The following is a 20,832-nucleotide window of genomic DNA, read 5'->3' on the forward strand; positions in this document are numbered from 1 at the left end:
GTGGTGTGTCTATAAAAGTTAACGTGTAAAAACTACACGTACGTCCTCGTGTTGTTGACGTATTTAGCACGTGACAAAGAACCAGCTGCAATGATGATTGACACATTACGCAACCAATCAGAGTGAAAGCTGTTGAACAGCGAGCCAATCGGGAGCCGAGAGCTCTGGCGTCACTTGCTGGGGTCCGCAATGTTTTGATGCAGTTGCTAAAAATGTTGACAACATACGTGCGGTGGTTAAAAAGAACGAGGACGTGTATTTTTTTGTGGGAAATGCTTGTTTTCACGGTTCGAATGGAGACAATACACATGTAATTACTGTATGTACTTTGTTCGTGTTTTTTTGCTGAGACTGTTTTTAATCTTCGGCCAGCTGGCATGGCTTGAATTCCGCTAAGAAGCAACGTGAAGCCATGCTAGCAAGGGAGCTAAGGCGATATCACGATAGTGTTTATTGGTAGCTATGATCGTGAGGCTTTTATACGCACACGCGTTTTATTGTCTTTATCCGTCGTGAATGTTCACATATCATAGTGCTTATCACTTTCCCCATTCGGGACGGACAAGATGGCCCTGACAGATTTGTGTGCAGATCAGTGACAACTTTAGTTGTGCACTGCAGCGCCTGAATCGTGGCTTTGTTTCTCTATGACCCACACCATTTATGCACAGCTAGATTCAGTGGAATCGCTTTTGGACGAGCACCCCTATATGTTTTATCTGGGCCTATTCTTTGTGAACGTTCTCATTCTCTACTATGCCTTCCTCATGGAGTACATCGTCCTGAATGTGGGGATAGTATTTCTGCCAGAGGATATGGATCAGGCCCTGGTGGACCTTGGGGTTCTCTCTGACCCGGCATCCCTCCCCTACGACGCGGACGCGGACCTGGATGTGTTTGAGGGCTACCTGGACTGATGAGGCGGGTGCTGATGAAGGTGATGAGGATGCAGAGGTCATGGACAAACTGGGCCTGCTTGGACCTTCAATGGAGAGGCAAAAGGTAATTTTTGCAGTCCAACTGAACTGAGATCCAGAATAGCATTTGTCATTTTTGTATGCATTAAATAGTCTTGGCTGAGAACGTTATGCTTGCTTATGTCAGAAAATGATTTTTGTTTTATGCAATGTCCTTTGAAGTGGACTACTCTTTTCACAAAACGTATATACAATTAATACTTTATCTACAGTACCTTTATCACAGTTAATTAGTTCCAGATGCGCGAATTAGGAGTTCTTATTTACAAGTGAAATATTTTCACAGTTAGAGCATAGAAAATCAATTCAAAATGTGTGTTTTTTTTTTTTACATTATTAGAGCCCTCTAGACATGAAATAACACCCCTATAGTCTACACTTGTATTATCCAATGTAGTGGACTTAAATGTGTAGGGGAGCTGAGTTGGGGGCAGACAGGAAGTGACGAGTTTTAGAGTTGAATTTTAGCTTGGCGTGGGTTACGGCTACAACAGTAGTCTGTTCATTTATTCATGTTCTATGCCACTTGTCAATGCTGGAGCCTATCCCAGCTGACTTTTGTTGACCATTCATGCTCTGATTCATACCTGTGGACATTTTAGTCGCCAGTTAACCTAACATGCATGTTTGTGGACCGTGGGAAGAAACCAGAGTACCCGGAAAAAACCCACGCACGCTCGGGGAGAACATGCACACTCCACACAGAGATGCCCAACGGAGATTCAAACCCAGACGGTGTGGCCAACATGCTAACCACTAGACCACAGTATCCCGTGTTAGGCGAGACAATTCAAACCTGCTTTAAAAAGCCCAAGTCTTTCGCTTGTGTGTCTCACCGAACATTACTGACACCTAGTGACCAGTGTAGAATACTACATGTCCTTGAATGCGTCTTCTGAAAGCCTTATACTTGTATATGTATTTTAGTTAATGTAGTCATGTTATGCTTTAAAATGCTTCATTTAGGGCGAAACAATACACAAAATTTGCTTAAATATGAATTTCCTGGACTAATAAGCCATTTTCAACCACAAAACGGCATTATTCATTAATTAATATATTTTTGAAAAAGAGTGAAGCCTCGGAATTTGAAGCGTGAACCCAAAACTACCTCAAACTATTGATTAGACACTTATTTTTAACCTTTAAAAACACAGTATGTGGGTAATTCTTGTGCCAATAAAACATGCTGGTCGATATGGCATGACAACACCCCAACAAATCACACATCTACAGTATATACTGTATATCTATATGTATATATACACTGCTCAAAAAAATGAGAGGAACACTTGGAAAACACATCAGATCTAAACTGGGGGAAAATGATGTTGAATATGTTTCCTGATAATAAGTGGGTGATGTATTAGTAACAAAATGATGCCACATCATTTGATAGAAATGAAAATGATCACCCTATAGAGGGGGGAAATCAAAGACACCCCAAAAATGAAAGTGAAAAAATGATGCAGCACACTGGTCCATTTTGCTAAAATGTCATTGTAGCAACTCAAAATGATTCTCAGTAGTTTGTGTGGCCCCCACGTGCTTGTACGCATGCCTGACAACATGAGTGTTCCTCTCATTTTTTTGAGCAGTGTATATAGCGTTGATAAAAATGTAAAAATGTCACCATGCACATCTATTTTATATTGTAATTATCTGTAACATTGTTGTTGTTGTTTTTTGACATGATGACAGGTTGTCTGGGTTGAAAAGAAACCAAAGAGCACCTGCTGGGCTTCTGTCCCCTGGGGAAGACTCACTCTACCAGCACCGGACGCTGCACCGCCGCTTCAGAGGCAGAGAGAGGGGAAAAAGGAGGCACTATATGCTGCAAACAGAAGAGCTCGCTGTGGATTAAAAGTGGTTTATCCAGAGATGAGAAGCATGCCCATTGCACCATCAGAGCCCGAAGCTGTTGAACAGCATCCACAGCGCAGCATGCCAAATTAGTTCACCCTTAATCGCTCACAGTGGAAGTTGATGTAACAGGAATGTGTTGCTGGCTCTCACGCTTTGAGAGGTGCGATTTAGTAAGTACAACGTGAGTTTATTCACTTCATAAGTCAAACATTTTGCTCCCTCTTAAAGTCCGCAGTGTATCTAACAGAGGCTGTTTGTACAAGACAGTCCAAACTCACTGCTTTCCAGGTTTTACACACAGAAAATGAAATGGCAATTCATTAGAGATGACCTGAAAAGGAAGCTGAAAAGAGCCACTTCAGTTCTGCATACTTGTTTTTATCATTTTCCACATGGAAGAGACTTGAAGAGGACTCACGTTGGCTGTATTGTATGTTATGTTTTGTTTTTGTAGCTCTGTCGTAAGAAATGTTTTTGGTTTTATGAGTTCATACTTTTGAAGCAATAACGAACTGGATTAAACAAAATGGCTGTTTAACATTGTCATGCTTGTGGGTGAGTGGGATAAAACAGTCTTTGATGTGGGGCAGGGGTGGGCAAACTGCGCCCGCGGGGTCCTTTTTAAACTGATAACATGGAAAGTGTAGGCGGCAACATGACTTTCAGTGCTGTTGTGGCACGCTTGAGTCGCCAAAATAGTCAGATGCAATCTTGTAGCTTGTTCAAAAAAACACACACGACGCACAAAATAACCTACCGACTGCGTACAAAGAAATGTCTACACACGATACCCATGCCCAAAAAAACACCCATATATCCCCGCTGCAGGGCATGCTGGGTACCTTGTGGTACTCTTTCTCCCAGCATTTTGCTGTGTTTGTTGTAGTTTTGCTTGTTTGCAAAATATGTTTAGAATATCCAGTTTTATTGTTCATATCTCATGTTGTTGCAGGTGGGCTACCCAGCATGCCTTGCGGGCGTTGGGCAATAACAGTTTTAAGTTACGCGTTATGTTTAGTGCTTGCTTGCTGATTCATGTGATGCGTTAACTTGCTGTGGATGTGTTGTTTTTTTGTTTCCTTGCACCATGAGCCAGTATGTTGTTCTGCTTGTGGCCCGCGAGTCAAAAACTTTGACCACCACTGACCTAAAGGGGTCTTTTTTTCTTTTTAATGTTAATGGCTCTCCTGGCCTGTTTATTTCAGGCGAGCACACTAAGCAGTGGATTTAAATGCCTTTCCACGTATACAGCTACTCCAAACAATACTACTAACCTGTAGTTCTCAAACTTTTTACCGCCTCAAAAAATATACTAGATGAAGCAATTTTAAGTTGAAATTATGTGTGAATGCTGAAACGTAGAATGAATGTCGAAATATCCTAGAAATGTGTTGAACTCTATTCACAGGATGATCCAACCAGAAACCAGCAGGTCGGGTTGACGAACGTTTCACGACCTGGACCGAGCCGCCGTGCACAGAAAAAGCAGAACGTTTCACGATGTTACAATTTCAACCAGTAGGGGGCGCCATTGCTGTTTTCATTTTCAAGGGTAGGGCTTAAAAGTGCCAAAATTAAATAAATACATCGTTAGAAAATTAAATATGTGATATTAATAATTAAATATATGATAATTAAATATGTTAATTAAAATTGGAATTAAATACATGTCTTATTAAATGGGTCATTAATTGATTAAAATACCAATTTTAGCTAAAAAACATTAGTTCACTAATTATTTCATGGTCCTTGTGTTGTATGGGAGGAAGCCGACGTCATTTTTTTATTTAAATACATAATCAGATGTTCTTGCATACCACAGTTTGAGAATAATGTCCTAAATATCAAGAGAAATAGGACTACTGCCGATGCTAAGTGTATCGCCATGCTAATTTTACCTTTACCTTGAAATGTGCTGTATGAAAGAAAAAGGTGTGTGAGACAATGGAATGTGTGGAAAACAAACGTTTCAGAAGCAAGCCCGCGTGGCTTTGGGTGCAGCCTCAGCTGCTTACTAACTTGCAAGTTCCTAGAAACCACGTGCTTTTTGTGGGTGTCATGCTACATTGTGTCCACCAGGGTGTGCTAATGCACCTTCAAAGCAGCATCATCGGCTGTCGTACGGAAGAGCAACAATTGCTGGCCATACTTCTCATTTTTCTATTCCCCGACCCTTACAGAAGAATAGGAGTATCACAAAAAAAGACTACAAGTTTAAGTTAAAGTGAATCAAATACACATAACTAAGCTAATAATAAATTAAACTTGTAACATTTTCAACTGATTTGGCACCGGCATGCAAAGTAGTACAAAACATGCCGCTAAGGAGAAGAGAAACTTATTGCGGAGGAAGTCAAAGGTTTTTAATAGACTGATAAAAAAACAAACAGACATGATATGTTGACAATATAAAACATTTACAGTCAAGTAAAACAATAGTGTCCAACAAAAGAGAAGACATGGTATAGTATTTGCAGTGTATTATATAGTGTATAGTCCTTTCGGGTCAGTTCTTTATTTCTCCAGTGTCAAACAATAGTGCAAATGTATTTCTACCTGGTTTGACCAAGTACAGTACACGTGCTATGTGGTGCTCTAAAGGAACACAGAGGAATTTTAGTAGCATCCCCTCTTTTGTCCTCTCATGGTCTATGTGGCCTGCACACATACTGTATATACTGTGTATATATATATATTATGACAAATGTAAGAGTGCACAGAGGGTGGTCCATGGACCTGAGGTTCTATCGCCCTTTAATCCCAACGTATCCTGGGGTCCTGCTGCTTAAGTCTCTCAAATACTCCAGATGGAATGCACTGGTTCCACATCCTAGGACGGGAGGAAAAAAGCAGCAAGGTGAGGAGAACTGGTGGAAGTTTTTGCAAAATGTTCTAGAAAAATATGATGAAAACTTGTGGTAGGAACCAGATGTGCCCCTGAGGCGAGATTTTATATGGCGCCCTCCTCCGTCATTTCCATACTCTTGTACGAAAGAACTTTAATTTGTATATCAGTGAACAAATGACAAATAAATACAAAAAAGGTGAATAATTATAATAGAAATTAATTGTAAATACAAGAATCAACATCAAGCAACTGCAATAACCACACAGTTTGTGCGCAATACTGCTATAAGCTAGATTTGCATGCAATTATACAAAAACTAAATGAAATATCTACTGTATATACTAAAGCTATTATGTACAAAAATGACGGGTGGAGACATATTGGTTAGCATTTTTAGTCATATAAATTGGCACATTTCTCATATTTAGAGTTTGTTTGTTTCTCATAATATTACAAGCAAATAAAACATTTAATATTTCCACCGTATGCTACTAAAATTACACTATTTTTCCTCAAATTTATTCTTTATTTATAAATTTATAAAGTGGTGACTTTTTTTCTTGTTCAAATAAAACTTTTTTCTATTAATATTTTGACTTTATTCTTGTAAAATTATTGCTGATTTTTCCATTTTTACTGTTTGTTTTTCATTCTTGTTAAATTATATTTGTAGAATGTGCTGGGGGACACTAAAAAGAAAAAAAAAAACAGTCACGGGCCGCAAATGACCCCCAGGTGACACTTTGGACACCCCTGATTTAAAAGATTACCCTCCTAAGTATGTTTTGCCCTTTTTTTTTTTTGCAGTTTTTGTAAAGCCATCACAGCGGGTGGCAGCAGGAAATGGAGTCAATGCAGTAAAAGTCATTTGGCTTTTGTTTTAGCCTGCTTGACTGTGCGCTCGAAAAAGGATGCATTTCCCTCAAATGTGACGTTTTCCTCACCTTAACGCCTTCATTTGTTTACAGTCCCTCAGGCTTGCTGCCAAGCGCTCTGCGCCGACGTCTGACAGCTTGTTATACTTCACGCTGGCAGCGAAACATCATTGTCATTTTTCAGTCAAATATTTCTCACCCGATTAATATCATCAATACAACTTATGAAGATATCCTTTTCCTTCTGCCACAAATCTTACTCGAGGTCCGTCAGTGAAGTCATGTCAGGGAGGACAACGGATAAGCTGCAGGCTCCTCTGTCAGAAATCACATTGCTGTAGAGGCTGGAGAGATAAAGGCAAAGAAAGGCAATTAGAACGAAACAACGTGTGTATGTTCTTTGTGTGTGTGTGTGTGTGTGTGTGTGTGTGCATGCAATTCCATACATTAAACAGTGCAGTTTGGGTAGATCCTTCAGTGTGGTCACCAGTTTCCTCACCCCCTTGTCCCCTATATCATTCTGTGACAGACTAAACCACAAAGCACAAAAAGAAGTGAAATGTGTTGAGTCCAAAAGGCGCATACAATGGAAACTTGGTTAGCGTCATGAATCCGTTCCAGCAGGTCCGACTCTAACCCAAACATACGCCAAGCGAATCAAGTTTTCCCCTAAGAAATAATGTAGATCCAATTCATCCGTTCCACTGCAGCCGTCTCTCATTTATAGCGGTTAATCGGGTCCACGCCCGACCGCAATAAATGAATTTACACGATATAGGATTCAATGTTAGGAAATAGAATATTAGAGCCGTGTAGACATGAAATAACACGCCTCTACACTCCTATTATTCTGTTTCCACCACATTGCTCAACTCTCAGAGAGAATTGTATGAGTCCCCCACGGCTGTCTTGCTAGTACCGGATCTTGCTAGTACTTACATAAATGTCAGTGTAAATCCATGGAAACGTTCCCATGCCGCTGTTTTTTTCTTCACATCTCCATTTCCTTTTTTAGAAATGTCAAATAGCGCCGGGAAATCTGACACGGCAAGTATAGCGCACTGATTAGCATCCTGTCTGCTCATTGGTCAATCAATGAAACTCCCGTTGATTGGTCCTCGTCAGCGATGAAAAGTTTAGCAAGCCAGCATGTGCACGATGACACGCACGAACTTGGCGTGTCGCTTGGCTGGACGGCGACACGCGATAATCGCTCTATCGCGCAGGTTCCATTGAAAATGAATGGAGTAGAGGCGATGTCGCCTCCCGTGTGTGGTGCCCATTATGCTGTAGGGACACAAGGCAGCCATGAGCTAGCAAGCGAGCCTCAGATTTATTTCTTCTAAACTTAAGAAGCCAAAACCATACCACTTCCACACAGGATGGGAAGAGAAATTCTTTCACTCTATCCTGCCATGGCCGACTTCATGACTTCATGCAGTGTTACGGTCATGTCATGTAAGCATTTACGTTTACTCACTTGAGTATCTCTAGAAAGCAGAGGGAGGCAAAAGTATCAGCCAGCCGCTCAGCTCCTTCGTCTCCGATCCTGTTGCCCTCTAAACTGAAAGGGAATGGCATCACCATCACGTATGCACTAAGATAAAACCACATGTGAAGCTGAGTATTACTCCAGGTGCTGGAGGTCACGTAAATCTGGTAGAAACTCCCAAAGCCTGGGGACAGCCAGGGGCCAACGCTCTGGACCCAGCCTAGAAAGAACAAGAAGATGCCTATTCATGACATCATCACTTCCTGACACAACACAACTGTGCTAGCGACTCACTCAAACTCTAGTTTGTGTAGCCCCGTGATGGCTGGGACTCCCTCTTCCAAGATGGGATCAGGGTCTCTGAGACTAGAGACAGGAGACATGTGAATTCCTTGTCGGTGTCACGGCGTACTGAATGGATCCACGCGTGGTCAGTTACCAGTCTGACAGCCTCCTGTGCAGATGGACGTTCACCAGCTTTGCCAAGTGGTCTATTTGACACACTTGCATGACTTTTAGAGGGTGGACCTGGAACTTAGTCACCATCTCTTTTAGGAGCCCCCTTTCACCGCTCTGCTCTAACTGCTCCCACAGGGCAATGACATCAGCTATGCAGGCCCTGAACAAAAACACACAACTTTCACGGTCATCTGCGTCTAACTTGTCAGGAATGTTGTGTTTTTTTGGATCAACCAATACCTGTAAGTGCGGCAGATGCCAAGACTCACGAGGGACCTCAGTCCCGAGATCTGGATTCCGGTGTTCTGCAGATCTAAAGAAAAAGGTTCGGCCTTTTCGAGAATCTTCTGCACAACAAAGGCGTCCAGCGGGCTGAGTGGAACACTGTGAAATGCGAGCACCTTAGGAGGTTTATGAGTGACCACCTGTGCCTCTCCGCTGTCACTACTCCTGTTGCCATGTGCGAAACCAGACTCAAAAAGATAGTGGCATGCCTCCAGGGCCTGTCCTGGGGCCAGGGCAGCAAGGGAAAACCTCTTTAGATGGTTGGTCACAAAATCACGCTTTTGGGGCTTTATGTCGAGATGAAGCCTACGATGCTGGGTTCTGTGAAGGAACATGATGCCGACCACGAACCGTTGAGTTAGTTCTTGCACCTCTATTTGGAGACGACGACGTCCCTTTGGACGAGACTGGATGAGGAGGTTCTGGATGAAGTGATTGTATTCAAAATTTCTGGGGAAAGACAAATGCGAGTTCACTCAGAGATTCTAAAACTGAAAGTGTTAGTGAAAGGGGACATACTATACATTTTTACTACAACATTGGCTCAACCCCAGTTCACCCCAGTGACATGCAGTCAGGGAGGCAGGTGAGGCCGAGACTGTAATTTTTTGGAGGGGTTGGAGTTGTGAGTTGTGTTGATAAACAAGTCTTCCAACTAACAACCACGGCTTCGGAATGGCCTCAGTTGGAAAAGGGTGGATTGCACCCTCCGGGTTGGGAGTGAGACCTTGCCCCAGGTGGAGGAGTTCTCAGGGTGTTGTTCACGAGTGAGGGAAGGTTGGCGCGTCTGCGTCTGCAGTAATGCGGTCGCCGTACTGGATCGTCGTGGTGAAGAGAGAGCTGAGCCGGAAGGCAAAGCTCTCAATTTACCGTTTGATCTATGTTCCCACCCTCACCTATGGTCATGAGCTTAGGGTTGTGACCGAAAGGACGTGATTGCGGATACGAGTGGCCGAAATGAGTTTCCTCCGTAGGATGGCTGGACTCACTCTATCTCATAGGGAGGGGCTCAGAGTAGAGCCACTGCTCCTTCACATCGAGAAGAGCCAGTTGAGGTGGCCTGGGCATCTAGTCCAGATGCCTCTTGGATGCCTCACTGCTAAGGTGTTCCGGGAATCCCCAACCGGGAGGAGGCCTTGGAGCAGACCAAGGACACACTGAAGGGATTATGTCTTACAGCTGACCTGGGACCGCCTTGGTGTCCCCCTGGTGAAACTGCAAGAGGTGGCCGGAACCAAGAAGTCTGGGCTTCCCTACTGAGACTGCTGCCCCCGCCACCCAGACCCGGACAAGTGGAAGCCAATGGATGGATGGATGGATAAACAAGTCTTACCTTGAAAGGGACATATGGACTCCCGCTAGGTAACACTGTAGGAAGGGGTTGGCCCAAAGCAAGATGTGGTCACTCTTCAAATCATTTTTCTCTCTCTGCCCACACACATGCTTTTTCCTTCGTTTTGCATCTTCTCTTTCCACCTCTCCTTCCTCTGCTTCTACTCCTCTTCCCCTTTCACCACTTGAGTAGGCTGGTCTTGCTCTCACTTGGTACGCAAGGAAAAGTCCCCACTTGAGCCCAAACGTCTTGAGTTGCGAACGCAAGCTTACTTCTTCCGGGAGGATGGAAGAGCTGGCCTTGACTCCTTTGCAGGCCAAATAGCTTAACTGAGAAAGCAACTCTCTTTCCTCCGGTCCAACAACAAGAATTTTCCTCTTAGCAGGTTTTTTACACCATTTTCTCTTCATTGTTCTTTTTCCTTTTCTCACCTGAGCTCTGTTTGAGACTTGCATCAGGTCTTCCTCTGAAGATCGGAGCAGCACTTGACTTTGATCTTTTGCCTGAGTACATGAGCCCCAGTTGTCACTTTGCATTTTAATACAAAGCACTTGATGGCAGAGCTCAGTTAAAGTTTTCGGAAGGTCCTCTGAACCGTTGGAGTGTTCCAAAACCAAGCACACCAGTCGACAGAGTCCTGGATTCCAACAAAGGTGACGGAGGTAGCTGCACTCGTGTAAGCACTTGATAGCATATTCTCTGACATTAGGTGCAGAAAAGTACTTGAGGAAATAGTCCTCTATAGAAGTTAGAGTAAAGCCGCTAATCTCCAAAAGACTGTCCAATCGCTGCACTATTTGGGAGGCTGTGCCTCGTGGTCTGGCAGAGAGCAGAAGAGTGCATCCTTTGAGAACGGTCCTTTGTAGGATGACAGAGTACAGCTGGCTAACCGTACAGGACTTGCCCTTAGTTTCTTTCTCCACCACAGCGTAGTCCTTTTCTTGGCCTTGAAATAGAATGTCATAGTCCCGAAGTTCATCAAATCCATCAAAAATGATGAGCACACGTTTGGGGGTTGCAAGAATTCGAGTGTAGACTTCCTGAGCATTGATGCCAGAAGGGACAAAGGAGGAGAGGTCGAGTAGAAGAGTCTGAAGACTGTAGGAAGCCTCTGTTAAACTGACAGCTTTGCCATTCAGCAAAAATAGAAAGTCAAATTGCGGGAGGCGGTCCCTTGACCAGTCTTGACATAGCTTTCTGATCAGGGTGGTTTTGCCCATGCCTGCGTTGCCAAGCAGCAGTATGTATTGTTTGGGTTCTCCATCGGCGTTCTCAAATATCTATAAAGAAGACACAGACATTTGTTCATAGCATTTGGCAATATTGCAAGTATTGTAAGTATTCTGCATCATCATGATTGCTTAACGTAGTGTACTTTAAGCTGTCAAAGTTAAGAGGAACGTATACCTCGCTCAATTTGAGCACTCTTTTTTGTCGGTCAATATCTCCCATGGCCTCCAGTTGTTTGTTTATGCACATGCTGTTTTTGTTCTTCCTTTTCTTTTTCTGCGAGTGAAAGCGCTCCCGCCGGATCAGTTGAGCGTCCACGTAATGAGAGGTCAAACTCAGCCCTGGCTCCATCTCCTCACAGGTCTGATTCATGTAGGCTTTGGCGGACTCAATGTACTCCTTTACGCTCTCTGAGGATGAAAACAGAACTGCTTCTCAGTCTTTGTTTTCTGCATATTTCCAGTCTAGATTAAAAAAAAAAACTTACGTGGAATATTTATCGTGGAGGGAGACTGTTGAACTTTGGTTGATTCGTTACTAGGAGCCATCTCTGAAACGTAGGCATGGTATTTACAGTATATGATGTGGATCAAATTGATTCAGTTAGAGTAGGTTTCGTTTTGAGTCAGACCTCCTGGAACGGATTCATGTTGCTAACTGTAACTGTAACTGTTTTACCCACCTTGGGGGAAGGGTGGCTGCTTTAGTTGACATGCCGGTTGTGAAGGAGGTACTGCAGCCGCAGGGGAAAGGTTCATAGCAACAAACGAAAAGAACATAAGGAAACCACCAACTCGCAGTGAGGTCAGACGTGCTAACCACATTCACCACTGTGCCGCCCAAAATACAAAATGTGATAGAAATCCCATTTTACTCGAATACACCGTGTTCAAGTTGAAATTGTTGTGTTTGCCCTGATGATGCCATATTTGCGTATGCACAATACCCAAGCCATACAACTGTGGTTCAACTACAGAGTTTATGTCAGGGGTGTCCAACTTGTGGCCCGCGAGACATTCTAAAAATAAAACAAGAAAAATCAGCAGTAAATTTACATGAAGAAAGTCAAAATATAAAAAAAAAATGTTGTAATCGAATGAGAAAAAGATGTAATTTTATGAGAATAACGCTGTAATATTATGAGGAAAAATAACATCATTTTAGTGGCATAAAGCTGAAATATATATATTTAAAAAAAAGACTATAGTTTAGTTTAAGGTTTTAGTCCGAATATTATGAAAACCAAATCAAACAAAATAAAGTTGTCATTTTTAAAAATTAGGTTGGGGAAAAATGTACAATGTTGTGGGAATAAAGTACAAATATTACGAGAAAAAAAATGTACAAGAAGAAAGTTGAAATAGTTGGAAAGTTGAAAAAACAAAAAAAACAACAGCAGAAATGGAAAAATTCATCATTCAGTCATTTTACAAGAATAAAGTCAACGTATTGAAGAACAAAAAGGCATATTCTAACAAGAAAAAAGTTGCAATTTTCCCTCCATAAACTCGTATTATGAGGAAAAATAATGTCATGTTAGTATCATAGAGCTGATATATAAAAAAAAAAAGTTTAGTTTTTTAAAAATAAAATGGTAATATTATGAGAAACAAACAAAACAAAATAAAGTTGTCATTTTTGGAAACTTAGTTTGGGGAAAAAAGATATTATACTGTGGGCATAACGTAATGATATAATAGAAAATTAATGAAGATTTTTTTTTTTTTTTTTAAGTTCAAATATTTTGGAAAAAAACCAGCAAAAACGGGAAAAAAAAGAGCAAAGACCAAAGTTCATACTAACAATAGGATTTTTCACCTTTCATTTTTCAGTATGTGGCCCTCGCTGGAAAAGGTTTGGACACCCTGCTTTCTCTAATGTCAATTCTACTTCATCTAAGTAAACACCAACTTATTTAGTGTGCTCTACAGAGTGTAAGGTAGGGCAGTAGCATTAGGAGTAAACCCCTGGAAACTAACTCACCTAAAATGTACGAAGGAGCAGCAGCAGAGGGAAGAGGAAGCCTGAGTACTGGATGGATCTTCAGTCTCTGAAAATGATAAACTGGAGTGTCTGGGAATGTGATGCATGCGACCGAGGTATTGAGAGGAAAGACATTCGTTGGAGGTGTAGAAAGAAGTGTTGGCTCTCCCCGACTCTGCACCGATCCTGTGTCAGCGCCTACAAAAGCCACATGCACATTTTGTCATTTTTATGGACACAGCGGGAGACAAAAAAAAAAAGTGAGCATTTCATGTCACAAGCAAGACGAGGCTGCCTGGATGCTTTTGGGGGGTGGGGGGTGTTTTAAAAGTGTGCATAAGACCAGAAATAGTCACTACATTTGTCAGAAGTCGCTTTTTCTAGAGGCATATGAAAACTCGCTAAATGTCGGTGGCAACGCTGATCCCTCCTGCTACGTCTTCTTATTCTCTGGCAGACCAGGTGCGTATGAGGTGTGTTACGAAGTTACGATGCCATCTACTGTGCGGAGTTGGAACGGCAACCTACATTCACAGACAGTCCCATTATAATGTGTTTATGAGCGAGGGCAAACAGGTGGCGCCATATCTATTTGTGGCTGCCGCAGATAAATAAATGCGATTCATACAGTCATGGCTCAGATCGTGCCTCCAAAAGGCAGCACGTTTGCAGGACAAGTTGGGCCACCCCGTCTGTGTCGGTGATGCTTATCCCGAACAGCAACATGGGGAAAAACATGACAAATGTCGGCTTCTACAGTCTATGTAAAAGGGGCTTTTGTAGGAGTGTAACGGTGCAGATTTCTGGGTACGGAATATTTGGTAGTTCCCACACTGATCACACTGAGTGAGGAACAGGAAGTGTAACGGCCGAGCAAAACAGTCACGTGATTCCGTAAACAGTGCAACCCAGCCTTTGGCTCCCGGAAGCGGCTAGGGATAGTGCCAAGGCAATGGTGTACAGGCTGGAACTATGAATGCTGCCCTCAAGGCAAGAAAGAACTTTATACGATGAAATGAAATCGCAGACAGTGTAAATACAGAAAAGAAAAGTCTTTAATTTTTACCTTCAGTTTTTGTTCTGGAATTCTGGCGTGCTGCGTTTGATCGTGAAGCTGGTGAGAAAATAGAAATATTGAATATATCCTTAATACTGATATCAAGTTAGTAGAACTTTGGGGCTGACAGGCAATTCATTTGTACAGCTGCAATAATTAATCAATGATTAATCGATTAGCCCATTAATCGACAACTATTTTGGTATTTGACTAATTGTTTTTTTATTTAAAAATGTAAATATCCTATGATTTCAGTGTTAATATATTTAAATGTTTAAATGATATTAAATATATTTAAATTATAAAATATTCTGTATTGCAATAAAATGTACATTTTGATCTTCGGTTTATATTGACTTTATATTGAGTCCGTCTAGGAGAGGGGTGTTCAAAGTGCAGCCGGAGGGCCATTTAGGTTTTGTTTTCTTTTTTTTACTTGCCCTTGGCACATTAAAACAAGAAAAAAAACATGGGAGGAAAGAGCAGTAATTTTACAAGAATAAAGACGAAATATTAAGAGAGTAAAGTCATAATATTAAAAGAAAAAAAAACAGCATAAAGTTGAAATATTATGGGAAAAAAAAAGAATCCTAATATGAGTAACAAAAATCAAGAATAAAGTTGCACATTTTTAAAAATTTGGTTGGGAAAAAAAAAAACTAAGTCAAAAGTTTATGAGAGCAAAGTAATAATATGATGACAAAAATGTACAAGAGGAAAAAAAAAATAAAAAATTGAAAAACCAGCAAAATGTAAGGAGAAAAGGTTCATACTAATAATACGCTTTGTCACCAATAAGACAGAGCTGAGATGCTGGCAAGTATAGAAAACGTCTCTTGTATCTACATGGGATCCTTTCATTTTTCAATATGCGGCCCTCAGTGGAAGAAGTTTGGACACCCCTGGTCTAAGGCTTAAGTGATTACTTGATTAATCAAAACAAGCTACAGATTAATCGACTAAGAAAATATTCGTTAGTTGCAGCCCTAGTCATTTGTTTAAGCAAGTCAGTGTTACCTCCTGGTCCTTTTTGACGATTATTCCTTGTGGTTGGTTTAATTTTTCCTCCGTCCTGGTTGCTGTCTGGCTTGGGTAGCTCAGTTGGCATTGGAGTGTCACCTGTACGCATAAAGGTAAGTTGTGCATCAGTATCAGTAATGGCCATGCTAATTATTTCATTCATTTTGGACACGCATACAAGTTACATTGGAATACATCACATCTTACAATTCACAGCTCTACATTTCCAGAAAGGCGTAGGAAGAAGCAATGCTTATTTAATCCTACCGCCCCCAATCACATCCACATCAATTGCAATACATTACTTTGTAATACAATACATTAATTTGCAATTGTAATTGCAATACATTTGTTCACTTCCCGTGTTCCAAATGTACTCGTTGCTGGTACAAAGTACATGAGAAAATGATTACCGCTAGATAATGTACAATACGGTTAAATGGCAGTCAAGGTTCTTGTCTTCGTAAATAAATGATAGTCGTAATAAATTGTCATAATAAATAATAAATATACAATAATAGTGAAAATAGAAAGTATAATAATGGTGCTGTAGCGGAATTAGTTGGGGTGTCACCAGACACTCCGTTCACGAGATTTGGCCTACAAAGACAAGACAAGACAAGATTTTCACATTACTTTTAAGAAAAGTACAATAAAAACATATATTGCAATAATTTAATTTCTACCAAATTACCCTGCAAGGCTACACGCTTCTGCACTCTGTGTGTATGCTAGCAGCCCCGCCTCCACCCACCTAGACAAAGAGACTGTACGACTGACAAAAGGGCTCATTCTGTTCATGCCGTTGTTCCATGAAACAAACGCGCCAAGGTGCTGAAACAAGTGCACAGAGTGAACCCTCTTCCTGCCTGTTTGGAGGCGAGAGACGAGGAAAACAGACACGCATGCACATGGCAATTTATTGAGGCCGGCAAGATTATGGAGTTGATTTTCATTTACTGTGTGATTAATTTATTTATTTATGATTGTTCCAGACCTAGTACCCACGTCAAAGTTTTTTTTTCCAAATGAGAAATATTCTTGTCACGTTCTAATAAAGATTTCGTGCAACAAGATCTTGTGACACCCCTGATAATCGGTTCTTGTTTCTTGACGTCATTCAGACCTCTGACAGAGGTAACACCCTCTCAGGATAAGATTCTTGATCAACAAACAAATTCATGATGTGGGCGTGACACAGCTGCAATAAAGTAGCTGCGCAGCAATAGAAGTCACATGGTTCCCATTTCATTTTCACTACACTAAAAAAACAGTATCAAATGTTTTCTGTTTTTTTTTTAAATATGTCTATATATTTTTTCCACATAATATTTGCATAAAAGGACATTCTTACTGAAGTTGCTGAGCTCTTCGCCAAAATTCAGCAGGTGATCATCACCAAAGAGGCTGCCTGTATCTAGAGGAGCATAAAGCAGGTCACCAGTGTGTTCATGCAGCATCTCATAAAGCACATTTTTCCGTTTCCGTTCATGTTTTAACATTCTATGGCATGTGGTAGCAACCTACCAACTGTTGTCACCAGGTAGTCGTCGTTCATGAACTCTGACAAATCATCTGAAATGAGAATAATCAAGACGAAAGAGTTGGACCTCTAGGTTGGACTACATGAAGCTACAACAACAGAGGACGACTCTTTCATTTGAACACGATGGGGATCTGTGAGTCAGCAGCGGTCAAATGATGATTCATCACAGTTTGCAGTTAATTCATTGCAATTAATTATGACTGATAACCATTTGCAACCTCCTGATCAGAAATTTAAGACTAGTTGAAAAATTGCAAGAATTTACATTTTGCACTGTTGGATGTGAAAGGGTCGCGCAGTGGCCGAGTGGTTAGCATGTTGGCCACACAGTCAGGAGATCGGGAAGACCTGGGTATGAATCTCTGCTTGAGTATCTCTGTGTGGAGTGACGCCCCTGCACAACATGAAGCTCCACTCTTCCGTTGACGGAAAAAGCAGCCCAGATCATGATGCGCCTCCTCCACTGTGCCGTGTGGAAAACATCTCAGGTGGGATCTCCTTGTCATGCCAGTAACGTTGGAAGCCATCAAGGTTCCATTTTTTCTCTTCAGAGAATAAAACTTTCTCCACATGTCAATGTCCCATGTTTGGTGCTCTTGTACAAATTCCAAACAGGCAACTTTGTGTCATTAAAGGAGATGAGGCATTTGAAGATGTTTCTTTATTTTTGGACCGCACTCGGCACCTGTAACAACCTTCATGTGGGCCGACAGACAGCCAATCAGATCCTCTGGCTCATGGCTGGTGACATTTTTTAGGTGGACCACTTGACTTTTTTTGTTCCATAACCTTCAGGATCTTTTAAGAAGTTTCAAATGACTTACTGCGTCCAACCTCAGCAGCGAGAGCGCGCTGCGAGAGGTCTTGCTTATGCAGGTCAACAACCCCACTGCGCTCAAAGAGAGAAAGCTATTTTGCCTTGGCCTTCAAGAGATCATGACCGTGTGAATAACTGACAGAAAATGACACTGAATCCACATTTGGCTTTTAAAGGCTGTTGGTCTTACACTTTTGATTTGCTGATGAACAACCTATTTCACTTTAATGCTTATTTGCAATAAATTGCTTATTCAAAGCATTTTTTCGACTCACTCCCATTTCTTTCTGCATTTTGAAGCTCTATTTAGAACCACCTTAAGATCCAACAGTGCAAAACGTAAATTCTTGCAATTTCTCAACATTTTTTTTAAAATCAGGAGCGTATATATTAACAGTGGAGGTGTACACAAATACTGTAAGCAAAATAGAAACCTGGCAACTCTCCATAGTCATCACCGAAAAAGGGATCCTGATCCATTTCCTGCATCTTGGAACCTGTTGAGAACACTAAGATTTAATAGTGTAAAACTGCAACAAGATGTACTCTCTTCCTGTCTGAGGTGCAGTGCAGTCTGCTTAGCAAGTGCTATGATTTTCCAGTGATGCCATAACATTTGCTAGATATACTGTATGATTATGATGATTGTGAAGTGACACATTAGTAAGAATGCACACTGCTTTGTGGTAACAGTTTGACAAAGACCTTCTCAGTTCCAGAATGACCTCCACCCCCAGTGCACAAGGGGCCCGTGCTTGAATGACTTTGGTGTTGAACGTCAGACGCTGGCCTCAAACCCACAAATCGGCATATGGTGCCGTTTTACATACAGTATTTAAGCAAATTCCGTTTTTTGCAGCGTGATAACCAATTTTCTTGTCATAGAACGAATAAAAACGGCGTGACTGTTTTACAACATTTCGAGCATATTCCAGTAAACATTACATTGACTTTAATTAAATAAAGCTCCACACGTCTTAGCTAACGAAGATATTTTGAAGATATACTTGCACTTTTAGATAAACACAACCACAAGGCTGATCCGAAGCAGCATCAAAACAAAACTTACCTGGTAGCCTCGGTTCGCCGCTGTTCTGTATCGCACCGCAATTCTTTTTCTTTTTTCTTATGTATTCCACACGTAAAAAATATATATTCTCGATTAAACGTGAGCTGTCTCATGTCCTTTAGTGAACCGCAGTGGCTCCATGAGGCTGATTCTCCAACACACTTTTACTTTCTGTTTTGGTACAGAAATGAAAGCAGCTCGGCTTTAATTATTTCTGGACAGATTTGACAGTTTCTCAAAAAATAACCTGAGCATCCATTTCAAAGAAGTGTCTTTTCAAAGAACAAAATACGTTAACCTTGAGGAGTGAGTGTAAAGCTTGGAAAGAAGTCACCACACAGCCATTGTTCTAAATAGCTGGCAACACAAGTGAGTCCACCTCACAGTGACCACGTCCAAAGTGTCGGTATTTACTGTGAGTTATCCAACACAACCTTAAACCTCCTGGGTATGGAATTCAGCAGAACTGCACAGGTTGTTACTGGAATCTTCTTCTATGATGGATCTAGTGGGTGTTGATGCACGCTGTGCTCCTCCACCTTCCGCTTGAGGATCCACGCCTTCACCTCCCTCAGCAAAGCACTACACATCTTGGATGTTGTTTGGGCTCAAAACCTGGCGTCCCGGTTTCCAAAGGGAAGGAGATCGCTTCAGAAATGTCACAGTAAGTGTTGGAATCCATGCCTCCATCAATGAATCGTGGCTCCCCTTTGACAGCAGCACTCATGCAGCCCCAGCACCATTCTTGGCTGAAGTGCTGCCAGCTACTTCAACAAAACTGTGTGTGTCATTTTCCGTGGAGAGCAAATCAATACTGCTACAAAAGCTGTACATTGACTACTCTCAAGTACAGCATATTCCAGTTTCTTCTGTTGTCTACACGCTGCTGAAAAACCATCAGTACTACCAAGACACGGTTTGCTATGAGATCAAATACTTATTTTCCTGAATTCATTTACAGTATAAGCTATTTGATATTTCTTCTCTCTTTCGTCTCATTTACATTAGAAGAAAGCAAGGCAGAGGTTTTGGGACAGACTCCAAATGAAATTAGCGTGCAGGCGTACTTGATCAGACGTTTTATCAGAAACTTCATTCTAAGGTGTGCCGCACCGGTGATGGAATCTGAAGTGGAAAGCACCTGCTGATCCACTCTTAGTCATCCCAACATCCTATTTGTTTGACCACCCATTGAATAAAAACCTACTAACATGTTTTTTCAGGAATTTGAGAGCACTGCATGCATGATTAAAATGTGTCATGGTTCCAAATGTAGCACACATCGAGACAATTATTCCTTACACTACTATTTCCACATGAAAAGCTTTTCATGTTAAGAACTCTCCCAATGTAAAGCCCCTCAGTGTTCACGCAACCATTTTATTATTATTTTTCTTTTTGGTATTTTCGCTGCCAAACACAAGCTCCATAATCATTTATTTTCTACCGCTTACCTGTTCTTCAGAGTCACGGGTGCGACGAAGCCGATCCCAGCTGCCTTCAGATGAGAGGCGGGAGTGCGCTCTGCACTGGTTGCCAGTCAGTCGCAGGGAACAAACAGGCAACCAACCATCCACATATCTAATTAACCAGCCTCCACATCTCACGCGCATGTTTTTGGACTGCGGGAGGAAACCATGTGGAGAACATGTAAACTCCACTACAGCTGCAACAATTAATCAACAGGGGTGTCAACAAATGAGGAAATACTACGAGAACGAGACATGACCAGATTTGACCATATTACACCCTTCGGCACTCTGCGTGTATGCTCGCAGCCCCACCTCCACCCACCGAGATTAAGAGACTGTATGACTGACAAAAGGGCTCACGTCGTTCATGCCGTTGTTCTGTAGAACAAACTCGCTGAACCAATGCAGAGTGAACTCACTTCCTGCTTGTTTGGAGGTGGGAGACGAGGAAAACACTCGCATGCACATGCCAATATATTGAAGCCAGCAAAATTATTGATTCA

At 41.7% G+C, this 20,832-nt stretch overlaps 2 protein-coding genes across 5 annotated transcripts; one reads left to right on the forward strand and one right to left on the reverse strand.

Moving 5' to 3' along the window:
* Positions 1-181: 181 nt before the first annotated feature.
* Positions 182-6,233, forward strand: dexi (Dexi homolog (mouse)). The gene is made up of 2 exons (XM_054760467.1): positions 182-1,002; positions 2,679-6,233. The coding sequence occupies exon 1, from the start codon at positions 648-650 to the stop codon at positions 915-917; it is 270 nt and encodes an 89-aa protein (XP_054616442.1). The 5' UTR covers positions 182-647; the 3' UTR covers positions 918-1,002; positions 2,679-6,233.
* On the reverse strand, positions 5,193-20,642 carry ciita (class II, major histocompatibility complex, transactivator). Of its 4 annotated transcripts, none has more exons than XM_054760397.1 (20): positions 20,312-20,642; positions 18,223-18,285; positions 16,953-17,000; positions 16,780-16,842; positions 15,423-15,524; positions 14,415-14,462; positions 13,349-13,546; positions 12,048-12,098; positions 11,853-11,915; positions 11,543-11,775; positions 10,136-11,415; positions 8,758-9,252; positions 8,498-8,677; positions 8,353-8,424; positions 8,198-8,278; positions 8,047-8,130; positions 7,013-7,096; positions 6,827-6,910; positions 6,636-6,719; positions 5,193-5,673 (listed from the first exon to the last, which is right to left on the reverse strand). In XM_054760397.1, exons 2-20 carry the CDS (start codon positions 18,275-18,277, stop codon positions 5,598-5,600), a joined length of 3,381 nt encoding a protein of 1,126 aa, XP_054616372.1. In that variant the 5' UTR covers positions 18,278-18,285; positions 20,312-20,642; the 3' UTR covers positions 5,193-5,597. The 4 variants fall into 4 exon arrangements, 3 of the variants coding, with proteins under 3 accessions (XP_054616372.1, XP_054616374.1, XP_054616375.1); XM_054760399.1 differs by having other exon boundaries at positions 18,858-20,642; XR_008566815.1 differs by lacking the exon at positions 6,636-6,719 and having other exon boundaries at positions 6,766-6,910.
* Positions 20,643-20,832: the final 190 nt, after the last annotated feature.

This window comes from Dunckerocampus dactyliophorus, chromosome 18 (assembly GCF_027744805.1).
Source record: "Dunckerocampus dactyliophorus isolate RoL2022-P2 chromosome 18, RoL_Ddac_1.1, whole genome shotgun sequence".
In the NCBI taxonomy this organism is placed as follows: domain Eukaryota; kingdom Metazoa; phylum Chordata; class Actinopteri; order Syngnathiformes; family Syngnathidae; genus Dunckerocampus; species Dunckerocampus dactyliophorus.

Bases quoted from the DNA above. Each gene is read 5' to 3' on its own strand.
- ciita (XM_054760397.1), bottom strand. From the start codon at position 18,277: ATGCAGGAAATGGATCAGGATCCCTTTTTCGGTGATGACTATGGAGAG. The intron at 12,099-13,348 runs GTGAGTTAGTTT...CTGCGGCTGCAG, and splicing joins TGCTCCTTCGTACATTTTAG to TACCTCCTTCACAACCGGCA. The intron at 8,131-8,197 runs GTAATACTCAGC...ATTCCCTTTCAG, and splicing joins CGTGACCTCCAGCACCTGGA to TTTAGAGGGCAACAGGATCG.
- dexi (XM_054760467.1), top strand. From the start codon at position 648: ATGACCCACACCATTTATGCACAGCTAGATTCAGTGGAATCGCTTTTG.